Below are 20,731 nucleotides of genomic sequence, written 5' to 3'. Positions count from 1 at the left end.
TTACTTGCTAGAGTTGTCCATAAAGATGAAATTTGACAAATAACACAATTGCTTTATTTCTCCTTCCCTTTTAAATCCAGAGGAGTTTACCCAGTCTGCAATCCGATTTGGACAAGTTACACCGTTGGAAATAGATATTCTTTACCAACTTACAGGTTTATACAGTGTTACTGGGTAACTTATGATAATTAATTTTATCATTTTACAACCATATTGTTGTTTTCTGTGCAAAATCTCCTCATCTTAATTTTAAAATCTGTGTGTTTTGTTGTATTTCATTACAATTTATTCACCATTGCTGGTGTGTGCAGGTATTTTTAAAGTAAACTCTGTATATAAAGCACCATTGTTAATTGTTGTATCACAGATTTAAATATAAAATAGCAAAATTACATTATGGTAATCCCAGAAGTCTATAATTGTCCATTATTCTTAACTTTATTGATGTTTTATGTAGTTGTTTGCATGTGAACTCTGGGGGAGGGATACCTAGAAATGGTTTAAGGTGTGAATTACATCCTTTATTACTAGTAATCAATAACTCTCTTCTGAATAACCTGAGATCCCTTGACAGCTACAAGAAGGGAGTGCCCTTCTAACTCCAAGAATTCTTTATTGCAATATAGCAGAACTCTTAGGCATGCATTTAAATACAAGTAGTTTTTTGTTTTGTTATTGTTTTTGTTTTTTTAACTCAAGATGTATTCTGTGAGATGAGGCTAGGAATACTGCATTGAATATGTTTGATGTTTTAACTAACAGTAATTCACTTCCCTCTGCCTTGTGTTAAGGCGCTTAACTTTGGCAGATATTGAGAGAGTAGCACCACTGGCTGAGGGTGCATTACCTTACAACCTGGCAGAACTTCAGAGGCAGGTAGGTAGAAGTGGTATGTACAATCAAAATTGCTGAAATTAAGTAAGTGTACACATACATGAAAAGTAAAAAGAAAAAAAATCTCTTTAAACAGATTCCTAACAAATGGGTTATGTTGTATGTGCATTGCTATAAAGATAGAATTAGGATAGTATTTAGTAAGCAATTCACCAGTGCAACCTTGGGTTCACCCCTCCCTAACCACATTTAAGGGCTGACAGCCAAAAGAGAAGCATCTTTACTTGGAAAGGGACAAGCTATTCCTTCTTTGTTACTGAGTTGTGACCACAGCCTTTCTTGGGTGATCAGAAACTAGTTAAAAGGCAACTATATCTACTGGCCCCCCTGTTGTTACAATAAGTTTGTTTTTTTCCACTTCACTTTTTATACACGTTACAATGAAGTTCCTTTAAGCGATTGTATCCACTGGAATATCTAGGATCTGTATCAATGATAGGAAAATCGTAAGTTAGTTCAACTGTTATGGTTGAAAAATTCTCCTAAGTGGAATAAAACAAATCTTCATTATGTAAATGTTGCACTTTTTATTATTTTGTCAGGAGGATTTAGTCATTCAGTTGTGTTTCAAACAAACTGGTCTGAAACAGTGTCTGATTTGTTTATGATGTTGCTACTCTGTTGTCCCTGGGGAATTAGATGAGGTGAAAAAAGCGCTCAAAAACCTGCTTGATGTTATTAGTCTTCCTAGTCCGGTGATAGGAAAAGGGCAAAAGATGATAGATTTGGGTTAGTTGTAAGGAGAAACTTCTTTATTCATGGGGTAGTGAGGCCCTGGCACAGCTGCCCAGAAGAGCTTTGGGCACCCCATCCCTGGAGGTGCTCAAGGCCAGGCAACCAGGGGGCAACCAGCCTGCAGCAGGGCGTGGGACTGAGTGGGTTGCAAGGTCCCTTCCAAACCCATCCATTCTGTGTATTCCAAAAGACAAGAAGGGTGAAATGAGTTGATGCAGGAATGTGTATGCTATGTTTGTCCGGACTAATGAGAAGTATTTTTGCTGAAGTTTCGTAATTGTATTCGTAACTGCCATCTTTGGTTTTAATCAGTGTTTTCTGTAGCAGTCAGCTTTCTGAGACTATTATGAAACAAAATACTGAGCCTATTTTATTTACACCTCAGAATTACCTTTGTAGCTTAACGCTGTTATAAAATGAGCTCACTGAAAAAAAGCTTTACTAATCACTAGAACTCTTTTAATGCTCTTGGAGTAATACAGTGTGCATGAAACAAAGGAGGCTGCTTTTGGGAGATGGGCTTTGTTATCTGCTTTAGTGCAGATTTTAACTTCTAGTATTTTGACCACCTATTACATACATAGTATAAATTCTTTTCTAACACCCTTAGTTATGTTTGGAAGAAAACTTGCCATACTTTACTGTGCAAGTTTCTGAATCTTTACGTATCAGCTTATCTTTATTGCCTTATATGTAATAAACATCACATAATGTGATTTTGAACCTCTGCAAATATTTTGTGTAGTCTTGGTTTTTATTTAAAACACCAGCATGATTATAATAATGATGTAATTGAAGTGAGTGAGGTCATCGCTGTGTCTGCAAATCATCAACTGCCTGAAAAAGCTTTGTGGGGAATGCTCTGGGGAATAATTGACATTTTTTGCTTGTTTTGAAGGTAGTAAATGTCATGTTTATTCTATGTAGTAATGTGTATATATAATCTTAGCATCTGTCATCAGAGTATACATTTTATCTGTGAGATATTGAATTTTATTTAAGCTAACAAGGGGTCTTCATCCCTTGGAAGTCTGATGGCAATAGAATGAGAAGTTGATCTGTATTTCTATCTACTTTATCTTGAGCATAGATTGATGATTAGTTGTTTTTTTCTTTTTTTTTGGCAATACTAGGAAAATGTAAGAATATGGATATAAGGAGTATTTGACAAATGTGCTTTGTTCAGTGGACATTTGGAATCTTTCTTTAACTTCATAAAAGCAGATTTATAGTGTCTTTGTTCTCCCAGCAAGGTTTTGAAACGTTGTTTGTTTTTTTTTCTCTTTTATTTCCTTACACAGCAATCGTTTGGAGAGCTGGGCAGGCCTATCTGGCTCCAGATAGCTGAGTCAGCCTACAGGTTCACTTTGGGCTCAATTGCTGGAGGTGAGTGATTTGTCTGGGTTTCAGGCCTGGGTTAGCAGTCTTTCTTGCCAGACTTTTTGGGACCATCTAAGGTGCACGTTCTTGGCTATGTAGATGAGGCATTGGAGGGTGCAGCCACTTCTGGTTGTGCCACTATATCTTCCTATATCCCTTCTATTATAGTACCCTTTTAGGAACAACTGAAACTCTACTCCCTTGAGGGACACGTTTGCTTATTTATTTTATATAATCTAATTACTTATTGCTTCTTTTTCTGATTGTTTTTCTTTGTTCTGTATACCTTGTACTGTTTAATACATAATAAATCTGTTCTCCTGTAAAATTTTTCTAGATTTTCAGTATTGTTCTTTCTTACTTCCAACATACCAGAGCTCGTACCGGCTTGTATATATTTGTGTGTTTAAATTACTGTTAAAGAAATTCACCATAGTATTTATGTACTTCACCAACAGAGAAGTTGCAAACTAATGCTCCGAATGTTTCCTCACAGCTGTTGGTGCTACAGCAGTGTATCCCATAGACCTGGTGAAAACTCGTATGCAGAATCAGCGCTCCACTGGTTCAGTCGTAGGAGAGTTGATGTATAAAAACAGCTTCGACTGCTTTAAAAAGGTTTTGCGTTTTGAAGGCTTTTTTGGTCTTTACAGAGGTAAGTGAATAAAATGTATATATCGGCTTGAGGATTTTCTCCTTTTTTTTTTTTTATTTTTTTATATATATATTTTTTAATACCTCAAGAACATGTTTTATTGGAAAATGTGAAACTTGATATAATTTACATTTTTGCTTCTGTCTCATAGAGCTGAATATTTAACTTCCTTTGAGCACTGTTCATCATAATTGCTGGGAAAAAAACGAGGCCTTCTGTTGTTACTGATTGGCTTTTTGGTGCACAGATTTGTTTAAAGTCCTAATCTCTGTGGTGTGAGTGTTGTGGACAAGAATATCTCACAAACTGAGGTTTGTGATTTTTGGCTGGGGGCAAACATGAGGAATGGATTTTAGCCTGTGAAGAGTAAATATCTGTTTTATAGCAAATATTTTTTATTAAAAGAGAGAAAGTAGTCATTCTGAAAGGTACCTGTTAAACTGGATGCCAGATTGCTCATTCCTTGTACCTCTGCAGGCATTGGGACTACTGTGAGCAAGAAATTGCAGCCTGCAATTTATGTATCACTTTGTTCCAAAATACAGGTTAAGAATTCAAAGCAACTTCTTATCAGTTGCACCAGTTAGATAGAAAGTTATCTTGCTTATTTTTTTAGCTTAGGAGAAGGTTATGGAAGCATTTGGATCATATCAACGAGATAACTTATTTAAAGGGTACGTACATTAGTCAGTCTTCTGATATTTATATCTAGTTGAATTATCCATGTTTAATTGTTTTTTGTTTTTTTTTTTCTTTTTCATGCAATGAAACACAATTTTCCTAACAATCAGTACTTTTGAAAAATATTTATTTTATTTTCTAATGTGATGGTTACAGACTTGGTTTTCTTATATTACAATGTGTTCTGCCCATGAGGATGCTGGTCCTTGCTAGTGTTTGTAAAGAACAGTATCTGAGAAGTATGTGCATGTGAAAGACTCTTACTGAGTAGCTTCCTGTGATCTTACAGGATTTTGCAGTGACAAATAAAGAGAGGAATAAATAACTCAAAATGTTAATGAAATAGCTGTGAACTCAGTATTTTATTTTATTTTTTTTCTAGTAAATTTCTTCCATTTTTGTTTCCAGATCTTTCATTAAAACCAATACGCCTTGAGGTTACATTTATGACTCTATTTTAGACTTTGTGATTTCTGCAGTTCTTTTTATAGTACTGTTTTCTTTCTCAGCCCCTCACCTCAGCATGATTTTGCACAGTCGCTTCTAAAGCTACTCACTTTTTATTTTTGTTTTCTAACTTTTGGCAAATGCTTTCCATAGATGAGTTAAAAACTCTGCTTCACACTTGAGGGGGAAGGAGTGCATGTTGAAGGAGAGTCATGTCAACTTGTTAAACTTATAACGAATATGTTTAGTAATTGTCTTTAAGATTGTTTAGCATGAGAGGTTTGTGTAGCTGTTCTGAAAATGTTATCTTCAATGGTCAGCATGTACTCAGATGATCTGCAGATGAGTATTAAACAGAAATGGCAGAAATATTGCCAGAGTTGACTGTAACTGGAATCTTATATTTCTGAATGGGATTATCCTAAATTGTTTTCTAATATATAACGATACAATACTTCAGTTTGAAAAATAGACTTGAATGGATATTGCTAAGTTCGTATTTTTAAGTAAAAACTTCTAATTTTTCATCAGGAAAACTATGATGCTTATGCAACCTGACATCCAACTAATTATGAAGTATTTTCTAAGCTCTCCTGCTAGACTGTGCTGGTTCTCTAGAATACAGAGTGTGTGTGTGTCTGGGGTGTTTGGCTGCATATAAAGGAGGAGACACAGTGTGGGGAATTGTCTTGTGTTGTTTTGTCTGGTAGTTTTCTTTTTTTTTTTTCCCCCGAAGTACAAGCACTTCAGAGCTGGGTTTTCTTTTTGTGGTGGATCAGAGATTCAGGCTGGGAGGGCAATATTTCTTTTTGTTATTGTCAGCCTTTCTTTGTGTTTAATAACTACCTTTCCTCTGCATAGTAAGTCTGTACATCACACAGAGGGTACTGTGTTGGGAGAAAACACTGCACTGCATATATTAAGTGCTGCACTTTCTAATTCGGTACCTTTGCTCTGAGCTTCTTTTTAGGGAAATACTATAAAAAATTTACAGACTTAAGTACTTTGGGGAATTTTGAAGATTCTTTTATGGATCCCTGTCATTATTTTCACTTAAGAGAGAGTGGAAAGCTGCATCACCATAGTTTTGTTGATGTCATTTGACATTTGATATTATTAGTATGGGTTTCTTTATTTGTTAATTGGCAAGCATCTCTAACAAATTGATATTCTCTAAGTGTGGAAATGAGCACTTCTAATAAAAATAAGCCCTTTAAGTTTTATGATTTTATACATAATACCAGGATTACTATGGAGAAAATGAATTGAAAGATAACAGCTGCTATAATCTATGTTAGGAAGTTGAGACTGCCACCTATTGATTTTCTTTTCTTAAACCAATTAGTTCCTTGCAAGGTGTATGTACTTATATCAAAAGGCTGTTCATTTTGGTAGTAGATGTTTTCCAGGGGCGTGAGTCTTTCAAAAATGGTTTTCTGTCAACTGATAATTCCTCTTGACTAGATTAATAATAATAATAATAAATAATAAAATAATTAACTGTAAGAGAGTTTAAAGAAGTTAATGTTGGACTCAACTAATGAGAATCCTTTGCATCATTAGTTGACTGGAGCCTTGAGAAATGTCAGGTTGGTGGTAGAGGGTAGTTAATAATTTATCTTAGTTGTGTGTATCTCTCCTAATTAATCTCCTGTTTTAAGATTTATGGGAAAATCATATTAAGGGGCTAAAAAACTCTAATAAATTCAAATTAATTCTTATGTAAATAAATAGGCATGTGATGAGGTACATAATCTAGTCTTCTACCTTTTTGTTTGTTTCTGTATAGCAACTGTATCAAACTTGATTTGGTTGTGGAAGGTGGCTACATTCACACTTTTCATTCCATTTTCAACAGAGATCTTATTGTAAAATCCTATAGGTATGAATATCCAATGCTCTAGCAGCCGCACATACATAAATGCCATCCACCTCCTAGGGTAACTGCCATCCACTTCAAAGGAAACCCCATATGCAGAAAGACATTTCTGTAGAGCTCTTATAAAATAGTAGTTTCTTTATTAGGAAGATAATGTTGCCTTATGATGTCTTTGTTTCTATAGGCTTGTTACCACAGCTGATAGGTGTTGCTCCAGAAAAGGCTATTAAGCTAACTGTACGTATCTTTTTTTTTTTCCTGACATCTTTTTGTTTGTTAACAAACACAGGATTTGTTTCCTAAAATGTGTGAAAGATGACCACTTACAAGCACTCTAAATAAATATGGTTGCAGATGTACTTGATATAGGTTAGTTAAGAGGAAGGATACCTTTGAATCGTGTGTAACATATTGTATCTTCATTAGGTTAATGACTTTGTCAGAGACAAATTTACTAAGAAAGATGGTTCCATTCCACTCCCTGCAGAGATCCTTGCTGGAGGCTGTGTAAGTATCTACCCGGTACTCTTCATTGCTAGGAAAAATTGATTCTCGCTAATGTGCAGTACAGTTGGAATGACAGTAATATGTGTGCTTCGCTGACCTGAACAGAACTATTTTTTTTTTCCTCATTTACAAGAGCTGGGAAAGCACTTTTTCTCTTTGGGAAAGCTGCATAATTCTGGGTTCCCTTGGAATTATGTGCTTTAACAACTTTGGCCTAGAGCTTTCAGTTTAAATGGTGTTTGAATTCACAGAAGATTCTGTGTGACTACATTCTGTACTTCTGCTTGGGATGATGTTTGTGGTTAATGTGGAGAAAGATCATTAGTCCTCATGAATGGATTATAGGAATCATGTTTGCTTCTGGGGAAAAAAAAAAAAGACAAAAAAACCCAACTGTTTGTTCATGAAGTTTTCAAAAGGAAAAAAAATACACTCTTTATCCATGTGTGATTCATTTGTTTGTTTGTGAAAACGTGAGAAAACTGAATGATGTAGTCTTATCTTTCAGATTACAAGTTTGAGTGAATTTGCTGTTTAAGTTACTTCATATAAAACGTAGCTACATTGCTGCAGATGCTAACTACATCCCTCGTGTAAATATAGTTAAAAACAAACAATGTTTTCATTGAGATGGAGGATTCTAATTCAGCGGATCTCCAAGCAAGCTGTAAATGATTGAAATTGGTATTAATGATAGGGTTTTTTTTTTTGTTTTTGTACATTGGCTAATTTCATTTGTGGGATTCACCAAGAGCTGTTAACCCTGTAAAATGTTTAAGGCTTCATTTAGTTTTCTTTTGTAGCAGGGAACACTAATAACTTCCAGTTGAGTAGGCTGACAAGCTGGTAAAAAACCTCCTCAGCTTACAACAAACCTGGGGCAGAAAGGTTGTTGACCTCTGCAAACTTTTAATTCAAAGAAGCAGCCCTGAAGGGAGGCTGCTTATAGTTCTGCCTGATTGAATTTGGCAGCCTGGTACATGCTTGAGTCTTCACCTGTCAGTGTACAAAGTTTATTTTCTGAGAAATGTGAGAAAGCAGCTGTGATGTATAGCAAGCAAAAGACTAACCTTTCTTCTGGAAAGTGCATACAGATCATTTATAACAGAACTCATTAGTATTCTTCTCTCTGTTAAGGTTAAATTCACAGTTTAAACCAAGTTACTCAGTTACTATTTTTACATTGTTTTATACTAAAATGATAATATTAATTGTGATCTCCTTTTAGGATGTTTTCTGCTTTTTGATAGGTACTCCTTTAAAATACATTTTTATTGTCTTACTGTAGTGAACATACAAAAATAAGGGAGAATTTTTAGTTTCAGATAAGCTGTCCAGACACAACCCTTTGTACAAGCTGATTGTTGTAGCTGATATTATCTTCCAAAAGTATCACAGAACTGCAGGGGCTGGAAGGGGACCTCAACAGACTGAGTCCAACCCCTGCTAAAGCAGATGCCCTAGAGTAGGTCACACAGGTAGGCTTCCAGATGAGTCTTGAATATCTCCACAGATGGAGACTCCACAACCTCCCTGAGCAGCCTGTTCTAGTTCTCCATCACCCTTACCATAAAGAAATTCTTCTGCAGTTTGTATGGAACTTTCCAAGTTCAAATTTTAGGCCACTGCTCCTTGTCATATTGCTGTGTATCACCAAGAAGAGCCAGGCCTTGTCCGTTTGCCTCCCACAAACACAGATCAGGTCCCTCCCCGTCTTTTCTCCAGGCTCAACACACCCAGGTTACTCAGTTTTTCCTCATATGGGAGATGATCCAGGTCCTTCATTATCTTTGTGGCCCTCTGCTGGACTCAAAGTAGACAGGAATACTTGCTTGTTCCAATTGGGAGGATCTTAGATAAAGTTGGCCTCTGTAGGGCAGATGCTGGCCACAGTGTAGCAACCTCAGAGTTGTTTTAATTTCTTTGTAGCCTTGTTTGGATTATCCAATAATGTTACCAGCTGGTGACTTTCCTATCTGCACTGATTTTTTTTTTAATGTCATTTTAGCTATTTCACTTCTTCTAAATACTCAAATCATTATTACCAAGCACATAAAGTTTATTCTAAATGTCCGAAAGCTTTTTTTTTCCCCATGTTGACTTGCTTGGAAGTAGTGTTGATCTTCTCATTTACTGTATTCATTGTGTTCTGCCTTTTAACAAAATGTTATGAGATAACCAATAGTTACATCCAAGGAACTGCCACAAGCAACCTTAATCCCTTTCAATGTGTTGGGGCAGACAAGCGTTCTCTTCTTGAGATATTACTTCTCTTCCTCATCTTTCCACAATTCTATTCCTTCTCTTTCTGTCAGCCCCAAATTATGGGTTACTATGGCACTGTTTGCCTTTTATCTATCCCAGAATTGTTTTCATCATCTGCATTTAGGTAGCTTGTGGCTTCTTAAAAATGTCTTGAGAAATATTAATAAATCAACGGACTCTCAAGTAGATAGGAAGATAGGATATGTTGTTACGTTGATAGTACATCGTAAAAAGAATACATTCAAAATATGCTTTTCACCCCATCGTAATATCAGAAGAAACAGATTATACCTATGTGTAGCTCTTGGAAATGTTCTTCTTACCACCTCTGACCCTCACTTGTCTGTGTTTAGCACTGACTCTTCTCCTAATTGACAGCAATAATGCTCCTTTTCATCATTTCTATGTGTAATGGATGGGTAAGCTGGTTTTTAGGTGTTTTGTTTAGGGCAGAAGCCTTCCACACCATTGGAACCCTACCTTCTCGCAAACAGTGCAGAAATGCATTGTGTGCACTGCTGTCCATAGCCTGGAATCAACAAAATTGTGGGGAGGAGGCAGAAGCAGCAATAGAAGTAGTGCAGCAGACCTTGCACATTCTCCTCTCTGGATGGCACTGCTGTATCAAAGTCTATGTATGGTATTGTAATCCTGTGAGACCCACAAACAGGGACAGTTAAAACCTGTGATGTTAGGATGGTAGTGGTTCCAGGCAACCTGTGTGCGGCAGTCAGCATCGTCAGCTCTGTGAGAAGTGCTGTATCATCCCACAAAGGGGCAACCAACAGAATCAGGAACTGCATTAAAGATATTATATTTTTCTCAACTGCTGTAAGATTTTGGAATAAACTCCTATCCTCAGTAAAAAGACAAATCTCATAGCTGTTACCAGAGACATCCACCAAAGCACTGGCCTATTTGTACGGTCAGTTGCCTGCCAGTCTTCCTTCCTTACTGCAGGGCAGAGACCTCCCGCAGTCAGCAAGTGCCCTGTGTTTCTTGAAACGTACCTGCTAGCCTCTGGGCAATGTAAATGCCATTGGGGAGTGCAGGGTCTGCTCTGTCAAAGCCCAAATATTCCCAGCTGCTCTCAAGTTGTGGCTGTATTGGAAGTCTGCAAAACAACTGCATGGGGCAGCTCAGTTACATCGGTCAGGTCATACCTGTCAAGGAAAGGGTTCTGGTCATTGATGGATGAAACTGATATCCCATCTTCCTACCTTTCTGAGAGTTTGCTGGTTTGTTAATCAGCAGCAGCACTATCCACACTTCCACATGTTCAGATAAAACAATTTATTTCCTTACTGTTACTGTAATTAATTGAATTTTATTGTAATTTGGTGATTAGCATTTCTGCCTCTGGAGTTTTCAGCTACCATTAGGTAGTAGGGAGAATGTGTTAGGCTTTAGTGAAACAGAAAACTCATACCTAATGTGAACAGTGCTACTCAAAGGAACTCACCTACATGATATATGTTAGGTAGGTGCTGTAGGGTAACTTTTCATCCTCAGCTGAATCATATAAGTTGACATCAAATGTTGTGTAAGTGATTCATAAGTACTGTCATGGTAGATGAAAATGCTGTAATTTTGATCTAGGAACTAAATTTTTCCATCAATGGAGTGTGCAGGGGGCTTAGCATTTTAAGTGGATGAATTCCATTTCATGTGAAAGACATTTTCAATTCGTGCTGCAGGATGGTGGGTGCCAGAAGGAAAGGGTCTAAGAACTCCTCTTGAAGGTATAGGCAGTGCATATGTTGGTGATTAGGAGTGGGAGATGTGTGTATTTGCCTATATGTATACGAAGAGGTCCCAGAATTTACTTGTCAGGATACTGCTCTTCAAAGTCTTGAAGATAGATACCGTATATCTTTTCATATACTTTAGACAGGTAAAGTTAAGAGAAGAATTAAATGTTGCTGCTTTGCTTTGCTTTCTGTTGCAGACGTTTAAACTTATGAAGAAATGTACTGTTTAGTGAAAGAGACAATAAACTTGCTGTGGGTGCATGAGCAATGAAAGTTTGGCCTTGAGAAAGAAGTGTAAGTTCTTTTGATGTGTTTGAAGTAGGCTGTTTTAAGTAGCATCTTATTTTAGCTGCTTCTATGGGGTATGGTTGTGGTCCAGGATGTGGTGGTTTCAGAAAGGAAGGAAGGAAGGGCTCAAAATAGGCCTCTCCCCCTTTGTAGCATATGCCTCTGGGTGGAATTGGAAAGGGCAAGAGGTCTCATGTTGCAGGGTCATTTGTGTATTTCCTTCAGCCTTTGGCATGTCATGAGGCGTTTGCTCTGGGATCTCAAACTACATCTTTTCTCTCATAACCTTTGCTGTCAGATTTAGTTCCTTTATTTGCTCCTTGTAGAGTTATTTTACATGACATTAAGGTTAAGTAGAAGCTTTTATTACTGGTATTTTTGATGTGTATGAATAACCTCCATTCAGAAACAAATTTGTCAACCTTTTTTAAAGTGTCTGTTATAATTTATGTGCGAAGGAAGATTTTCTGGGGGAGGAAATCTAGATTTAGTGCACCTTCTGTGAAAGAAATTCCAGGACTGTAGTGTGTACCTCTGTGTGTGTATATGTGCGCACGTGTATTTAAAAAACATAGCTGACAGCTGAAATAAGGTACTTTGAGAAAGAATGATGGTGATTGCCAATGATTTGCACAGAAGCACGGAGATTTGTATTGCAACTCTGCACACTGCCAGTTTGTTTTTCTTTGGAGATCTCTTCTGCATCCCCTTCTGAGGCACTTCCTTTGCTGCTGGGAAACCCAGGCAGTGCCTTCCTTCCACCTCATTCTTCATCAGAAAACAAAACCAACGGCCCTCCCATTCAGTTCTTCAAAAGCACACAGTGAACAAGTGAGTTTTCTTGTGTTACATGTTACCTGTACATATAATGTGATAGGACATCATTTGTTCACAAAGCTGAATTCGATGTAGATCTTTATGTGAATTGAGTTATTCTTGTGCATAAAAGTTTGCTCCAGATGTAACTGTATGAAAGGGTGAGGCTTTTGCAGGAGCCTGTATTGCTGATAGGCAGCGTTTCACCGAGTGTCTTAGTTGCTACTGCTCTTTTTAAGAAACTGGGTGTATAAACAGTATTCAGAACAATTAAAGAGCTTCTAAGAGGTTTTCTACTGATAATACAAGTTGGGGTTTTTCTTTTGTTCTATTTTACTCAGTCATCTGCTTACTAAGTCATTTTACCACTAATATTGTTATATGCACTTCTCTATTAGCAGCATAAAATTGGTAACACTTTAGTACTGCTGCTAAATTATGAAAAAGTTCTGTTTAGAGTCTTATCTGTTCATTTGTGCATCAGAGCTGGGCTGAGAGCAGCAGAGGGAGGTAGTTGTGCACCTAGGGGAGGAGGAGGCTAATTGCAGGAAGATTGAATTCAGTGCAGAAAATAGAAATGTTTATGAATTGGCCTATTTGTGTTTCTTTGGTGGGTGTTAGGCAAATAGGAAGAGTTATTTTGGCTGCTCTGCGGGATGTGCTCATTTACAACAGATTAAAAATAAAAAATAATAAAAAATTGAATTTCATGTATGTAAACAAATAATGCATATTAAATATGCCTATTTAGCAGATAAATTTTATGATGCACTGTATTATGTAGTAAGAGTGTTCTGATTAATGTTTTATTCAGAGTATAAAAAAAAATGTAGGGAAACTATAAACACTGGAAATTGTTTTTCTGTTTAATGCAATATGGGAAAAAAAAATTGGTTGCTGTTTAACAGAATTTGCCAGGTGAGAATTATATAAGTTCTGTTTATTCTGAAACTTTTCCAAGCAGGACAGGTGTTTCTTCTTACATGCATAGGGCTGTACTAACTGGAAAGGAAAAGGTAACATGGGTAGTAAGTAAGGTCTGAAGAACAGTTTTGGATGTGAGTGGTGCCAGGGAACTGGGAAAAGTTTATGCATTAAGTCTGGGAAACGGAGAAGGTGGGGCCAGTTTGTCCAATCTAGGAATTCCCAACGGTCTTCCAGACAGCTTCAGTAAAGATAATCAGTCAAAAGCAGAGGTTGATAGGCCACTGTTTGGGTCAAGGATTTCAGATGTCTGTACTGACTGAGGTGTCTTTCTCTTGGTCAGTGAGGATTTTGAGACCCCTGTCAGACAGCCACTACTGGAGTGCTCAGAATGTTCCTTGTTTTCTGTAAGATCTATTGAGGTCCTTTTCTCAAATCTAAAATAAGTTTCCAACTTGTAAGATGTGCTCCCAGGATAACCTCAGTTTTGCCTGTTGCTAGAGAGGAGGCGATGTGCTATAGCAGAGACATAACAAAAAGGATTAGTGTTAATTAGTTCTGAATCAATTAGGAAACACCAGGAGGTGGGACTGTGAGCTGACCAGTGATTTTTATTTTTATCTTTTTTCTGCACACATCCTCAGTTTTACAAAGAGAGTTTCTTTCCTGGGCAACCTAGAAGTGGGGAAAAAAGCAGCTTTAATTACAGATGTTCTGCGTCTTTTTGTTCAGTCAAGTGTGATGGGTTGACTGAATAGATCAAGACTACGAGGGGCTTTCAGATTGGGGAAGAAGTACTTTTTGAAGTTGGTTGTATTCAGGTGGCTGCATGTCATACATTTTACAAAACTGTTTTTAAATGGTCAAAGACGGTTCAGAATGAAGGGAAGAAGAAAGGTTAGTAAAATTCAGCTGTTTTGTGCTGAACCTCACACTTTTCCAGAAGTAAACAGTAGTACCTACAGTGTACTGAAGAGAAGCCTAATTGTGCCATGTTAAATAGGTGCTCCTGAAACAAAACTGTCAGATGGAAACTGAAACGAACTTCTTTGGAAGTCATTGGTTGAAGTGCAGAATTTGAAGGTGCTCTGCAACTCTTCTTCTAGGAAGAAGGAAGCAAGGCAGTCCTTCAGCCCTGCTACCAGGACATTTCCAGCACATGGAATGCCGTGCTCAGCTCAGAGGAAGATAGGGCTCCTGTTTGTGTCTAGTATCTATCATATTTTGAAATGTTACTCTTCCTATTCAAAATTTGTTTTGTTTCCAATTAGGAGAATTACAGTCTACTAAACAAAACTCCAAACACCTTTTCTAATTATTTAAAATTACTCCATTAAATGCAAATTTACTTTTTAAAAAGCATCACCGCTAAATGCTAATAGCATGTCTACTCATTGGTGATGGATTACTATTAAATAAACATAAGGTCTTCTTAGTAAGCGTTTGATGCCCTAGCAGTACAAGTCTAATCATTGTTGTTGAGTAGTGTTTAGTGCACTAGCTGATAGACGTTTGTGCAGTCTCATGACTTGTAGAAAGTGATGTGACGGAGAATTGCAGAGGCAAACTAATTCAGTCCACTTCAGTGGAATATTAACAGATAAATGTAAGAATTTACTCTCACTTGTGGGTTTTTATTTGAGAATATGAGCCAGTGCAGTGAGAGGTGAAGGCACTCTGCACCTTGCAAAGTCAGCCTGTCACCACATGCCCCAGTAATGCGATTCGCTTTCTTTTTCTTTGGGTTTGCAGGCAGGAGCTTCCCAGGTCATCTTCACTAATCCACTGGAGATTGTTAAGATTCGGCTGCAGGTGGCGGGAGAAATTACTACAGGACCCAGAGTCAGTGCCCTCTCTGTTATGAAGGATTTAGGCCTTCTTGGTCTCTATAAGGTATGTGTTTCTGCTCTGAGTGGCTTCATTATAGCTCTGCTAACGCATTTTATGCTAAACTTTTACAGTGTTGAAACAAAGTCTGTGTTAAAAACAAAGAAACCTTTTGAATTTAGAACCAATTTCTTCCTGCAGGGCAGCCCCACAGTGGAAAACTGAAGAAAACCCACTTCTATATTAATGGCAGTGGGATACATAAAAGTACTCCCCCATTCTGTCCTCTGGGCTTTTATACCGAGCTACAGGGAGTCCTGCATTGCAGACCTGCTGGCTTCTAGTGCCGATAATTTCATTTGGTGGGGTTTTGTGAAAAGTTTCTATACCTTTCCTGCGTGTTTTTCTTACATTTATTTTGAATCTCTGTTATCTCTATTGTTATCTTTGCAGCAGGATATTCTCTTTGTCTTAATAATTTGATGGCAGCAAAACAGTGGTGTAGTTTAGTAGGATTCAGATTTTTAAGAAGTTAAATGGTGGGATTTGTCAATAACAAATTCCACTTTAAAAAAAGCCCATACTGTACTTCAGCAGAGTGCCAGTCAACAGATTCCTTCCCTGCAGGTACACTTACTACCATCATTACAGATCAGATGTAATGGAGCAGAAGCTATTAGTTTTCTTAAACAAGGAACGGTATTTCTTGCTGTATCTTCTGCCAGCGCGAGGGGTAATACGTAAATTCAGCACTTGCATTATCTGTGCACTTACAAAACATTGCTTTACCTGATTTGCCATAGACCTGTGATAATAGTATAGAAATGTGCAAATTTGTTTCTGAAGCTGAAGCTTTTGCTTGGAATTCAATAAATCAGATTAACAACCGTTAGATTTCCCAAAGATCACAGATGTTTTGGTACACGGGACAAAGTTACCATTTCTCTTTGCAGCAATTCAACAATTGAGCTTACTAAAAATTCTGCCGTTCTTTAGAATTGCATTATCTTTTGTGAGTAACTGCACAAATGCATAAACTGTATGTGTGGAAATGACTGAAGGCACGAGATTCTCTGTACTTGATGTCCTACTTCAGCCACACAGGGTTTGTTACAGGTGCTGTCTGTTCCACTACATCTCACCGCAGAGGGGGACAGATCTCAAGCTGGGCCCATTGTATGGAGGCTGCTGCCTGGAGTATGGGGTACCAGAGTTTGGAAAGGATGTTGTTTTTGTAACATGCGTGCTTTCAGGATATATGGATGAGATTGGTTGGTTAAGCTTTGTACTGAAGGAGTTATTTTTTAGTTAGCAAAAGACTGATGACTGAAGTTGCTACAAGAAAAATACTAAATATGTTTTGTTAGGAGCATTGCACTGCTTTTACAGCATGCAAACTTCTTTTAAGGCACCGTTTCATGCCAGGAGCTGCTTCTTACATTGTTATCATAGCCCTATAGGTTTGCCTCCCGGTAACTTCTCATTGAAAGCCTCCCGTTCTGCAGTGGTTTCCCTTTTTGGTAGACATTTGGTTCAGCTTCTTCAATCAGCTACGTGATCATCTGTGCAGAGCAGTATGAGGTGTTATAAACCTAGATGGTATTTTAGTGATGGTTTTGTGTTTGATGGAAAGAATTGACATGCAAGGACTTGTCTCACTGCTTCTTTGCTTGTGGTCATTTTGAGAAAGACATCAGGACAGACCTTGTTGCATTCTCTGTCATGTTTGGACACATCACATATAAAAGGTACTTCTCCTAGGTACTGATGTCAGAATTGTTGCTGCATAGTGCTTAATAAACCTAGATAAGAACCTTGAATCATCCTTACTCTAGAAGCCTGCTTTAGTTTTTTGTTTGAGTTCAATTCTACATCTTCTGTTTCCTGAATTAGTTTATTTTCTGTGTTGTTTACCTGGTAGATCAAGAGAGCTGATGCTTCCTGGGCTCTGGATATCAATTTTAACCTTATTTACAGAATGTATTTTTATTACGTCTCTTTTCTGCATGACAGGGTGCCAAAGCATGTTTCCTCAGAGACATTCCCTTTTCTGCCATCTACTTTCCTGTTTATGCTCATAGCAAGCTGATGCTCGCTGATGAACATGGCCATGTGGGAGGGCTTAATCTCCTTGCAGCTGGAGCCATTGCAGGTAATTTTTTTTTCTTTTAGTAAGTAATATTTAATATTCATTCGGTAGCCCCATATAAAGGAAGGGTATGGTACTATTGTGTCTGATTTAATCTAAATTTGATCACTGTTATCCTTAGTGGGAGGCGATGTAATTTTGATGAGAGCTAATTACATTTGCATAATGTGGATAAACAGTGTAATGCAGCTCAGCAACTTGTAGTCAAATTTGATCTGTCTGTCTCAATGGGGTTTTACTTGTTACTGTGCTCTCTGAGTTGAAGGCTAATTTGAATCTTTGATGAACATAAAATGAGCTACCATAAGAGCTAAGAAGAAAATGACTTACTTGGGTTTGGATTCCTGAATAACTGAGAGGAAACTTAGTTCAAAGGCAATTGCCAAAAAACTTCTTGTAAAGAAGCTGAGGCTGAAGAATCATACTGTGAAATGTAAAATATTTTAAAGGGTTCTCAAAAATGTTCAATATAAACAGAATGAGTGATAGTGATGGTAAGTTCATCTTTTAGTTTAGTGTCTTTTAGTTTTAGTTCAGTTAGTAAGTTCTATTCATCTTTTAGTTTGTTTGCAAACTTCACAGCTTCTCCTTGCTCAGCTGGTATTTCTGGATCATTCAGATACTAAGTAATGATCTCTATTAAAAATGTGTTTAAATCTCATAGGCCAGGTTTCTGTAGCTTTACAGGGTTCTGCCTTTCCAAATGGAAAGGCATTTCAAACTCCTGAGTGCTTCATCTATTCCTGCATGCGCAGCAGGGAAGAGCACACTTTGAACTTACCTGCTTGCAAGGGAAAATCTATGTATGGTTGCTATTACTGTATGCTTTGTGGGCTTAACTACATTGTTGCCATTCACTTTAACATCTTCTCAGTTATCAGTGACACTTGTGAGTGTATGATCCCCTATCAGAATTAGTGACTTATTACACCTTTATTTCAATATTCAATAGTGAAAGTTCAAATTAAAATTAATTGCAAAATTCCAACTCAGTCAGAAAACTGTTGTTCTTTTGGAGAGGCTAAATTTTTTACAGTATTCAGAAGTATTCAGAAATACCTTAAATAACACAGGTTTTTACTGTGGAGTACGTTTCTGACAACTGTGTCCTTTCCTTTGACTTGGAAAGCTGCGAATGGTGCCTTGGAAGTGGCTCTTCCATTGCAGTTGGCTAATACTGTGCTGCTGAGACAAACTAAGCTTATAAAGCACCTTCCTTGTACCAACTCTCCATGGCTTGCCTAATTGCAAGCAGCATCTATTCTCCTACAAAACAGCCCAAACAGCAGTAAGGAAATAATTCTTTAGAACAGGTATTTTAAGCAGTAATTTCCTTGCTAACACCTTTAACACGTGGATGGTTCAGACTTAAGTTCCCAGGTGAATTGTCTGTATAATTTGCAAAATGTTTTGTAGACTATGCAAATACTTTGAGGAGGCAGGGCTGAGTTTTGTCATAGATCTCCTTTCTGATTTCATAGATAACATACATGTGAGTTTAAAAATGCTTCATCTACCTGATGGGATGTTGAGAAAATCACTGTTAATGTTTCACCTGTTATTATTTTCTTTACTCTCAGCTATACCCTTTAAGCTTGGAAGAAATGGAAGGATAATACCAACAGTTATATTACCTTCAAGTATAAGAACTTGCATTTTTAGTAACATCCAGTTCTTGTGGAAAAAAATATTCAAGTTTGCCGTTGTATCTTTCAGTTAGAAGAGTTTCATCTTTTACAAGAATCTCTGTGCAAATTAAATGTGGTTTTCTTCTAAAAGGTGTGCCTGCTGCTTCTTTGGTAACCCCTGCTGATGTCATCAAGACAAGACTGCAAGTGGCAGCTCGCGCTGGTCAGACAACATACAGTGGAGTTATTGACTGTTTTGGAAAGATTCTAAGGGAAGAAGGCCCTTCGGCTTTTTGGAAGGGAGCCGCAGGTGAGAAATGCATACTGAATATCATGACTGACCCCACTTGTCCGAATTAGTACCTGCTGCTGTTCCAGAGCAGTATTTAAAAGATCTGATTCCAAGCAATGTAACTTCAACAAATATTTTGTTACAAAATGCTCAGCTTCTCTCCTAAGAAACTCCCTTTTGTTTGACACTGTAACTTGCAATATTCTACAGCTCGCGTGTTCAGATCTTCGCCCCAGTTCGGTGTTACTTTGGTCACTTACGAACTTCTGCAGAGGTGGTTTTATGTTGATTTTGGAGGCCTGTAAGTCAAACATTTACTTTTTAACTTGCAATAAATATCTGCTAATATAGTTCAAGAATAATCTTTTTCAAGCATGGGACCACTTAAACCTGGTGGTATAAACTACATACATGCATACTTAGTTATAGTATGAGCCAAACAAGCCCCCCATCCTTCGGTAATTAATAGAGTGGAGCTTAATTACATGCTACTTCTAAAAAGGTGAAGAGACTAAAAGTAAAATAATCAATATGTATTTTAATACATTACCTAAAATTTGTCTTTCCATTGAGCACGATATTTTGTCCTTCTTATCTGTCTCAGTTGCCCGTTAAGCAGTGCTATGAATCACCCCCACCCAACTATTCTTAAACAGTGGACAAGCTCTTTTCATTTTCTTCCTTCGAACAGCAAACCTTCTGGATCAGAACCCCCACCGAAAACTCGAATTTCAGATCTTCCTCCGGCTAATCCTGAACACATCGGCGGATACAGACTTGCTGCAGCCACATTTGCCGGTATAGAAAATAAATTTGGTTTGTATCTTCCCAAGTTTCGGTCTTCTGACACTGTCTCTGCTCCACCAAAAAGTAGCAGCTGAATCCCAAAGAGACATTTCAGCCTCTGGAAGTGATGCAGTGCTAGAAATCCATGAGAACAGTACTGTATTTTTTTCCAGTCAGCTGCATGTTGTTCTAGCTGAACTGAGATTGCAGATCAAATTACTCCTTTCTAATACTGATATATACACATTTATCTGTTTCTGAACTAGTTGTTGCACACAAACTGACTGAAGCTTTGGGTCTATGCCTTGTTTTTAACCAGTGGCATGAATGTGTAAGCCTAAGCTCTGCCTCGCACAGCTTGCATTTAATGTTACTGTACATATTGTACATCTTTGTACAGAGACATCATGGCATCTCTACACATACATTTATATAATGGATATTGCAGTTCAAAATAGTTTGAAATGTACAGAACGTTTTGAAGGCTTTTTGTTAAGACTCACGTGACAATAAAATATTTAAAACCAGTTCACTTCTTTGTGGCTATAGAGAAGTTGTCCAATATGATTTTTCTTCTCTGCAGATTTCAGACTAAAGGTTAAGGATTAGACGCAGCCCTTTAATGAAGGTATGGTGCAGTATATAGCCTCTGCAGGAATGCCATTTACTCTGCCCTAGTTACAGCAAACATATTAAGACGCAAGTTGTTGGCTTGTAAGTATAAAAGAACACAGTACTTAGATGAGCACATGCAGTGTGTTTTATTTTACAGCACTATTTTGCAACAAAGAATTCTCCCGAAGCACGTGATAATACTAATTCTGTAA

General features: G+C 37.5%; 1 protein-coding gene across 4 annotated transcripts in view; it reads left to right on the top strand.

Annotated features, from left to right (window-relative positions):
- SLC25A12 (solute carrier family 25 member 12) overlaps window positions 1–20,656 on the top strand; it is a 45,295-nt gene extending 24,639 nt beyond the window's left edge. For 3 of the 4 annotated variants that reach the window (XM_072341374.1, XM_072341375.1, XM_072341376.1), the window contains 11 exons: window positions 81–174; window positions 792–876; window positions 2,931–3,015; window positions 3,506–3,664; window positions 6,856–6,908; window positions 7,098–7,178; window positions 14,975–15,115; window positions 17,063–17,201; window positions 18,978–19,136; window positions 19,329–19,419; window positions 19,810–20,435. In XM_072341374.1, the coding sequence (XP_072197475.1) occupies window positions 81–174; window positions 792–876; window positions 2,931–3,015; window positions 3,506–3,664; window positions 6,856–6,908; window positions 7,098–7,178; window positions 14,975–15,115; window positions 17,063–17,201; window positions 18,978–19,136; window positions 19,329–19,419; window positions 19,810–19,999 (1,277 nt within the window). In that variant the 3' untranslated portion in view covers window positions 20,000–20,435. Of the gene's footprint in view, window positions 1–80; window positions 175–791; window positions 877–2,930; window positions 3,016–3,505; window positions 3,665–6,855; window positions 6,909–7,097; window positions 7,179–14,974; window positions 15,116–17,062; window positions 17,202–18,977; window positions 19,137–19,328; window positions 19,420–19,809 lie in introns of all 4 variants that reach the window. The other variant, XM_072341373.1, reaches the window with a different exon arrangement.
- The last annotated feature ends 75 nt before the right edge of the window (window positions 20,657–20,731 follow it).

Source organism: Excalfactoria chinensis, chromosome 7 (genome assembly GCF_039878825.1).
Source record: "Excalfactoria chinensis isolate bCotChi1 chromosome 7, bCotChi1.hap2, whole genome shotgun sequence".
Lineage (NCBI taxonomy): Eukaryota > Metazoa > Chordata > Aves > Galliformes > Phasianidae > Excalfactoria > Excalfactoria chinensis.
The sequence above is the reverse complement of the archived record's forward strand: the minus strand, read 5'-3'. Positions and strand labels throughout refer to the sequence as shown.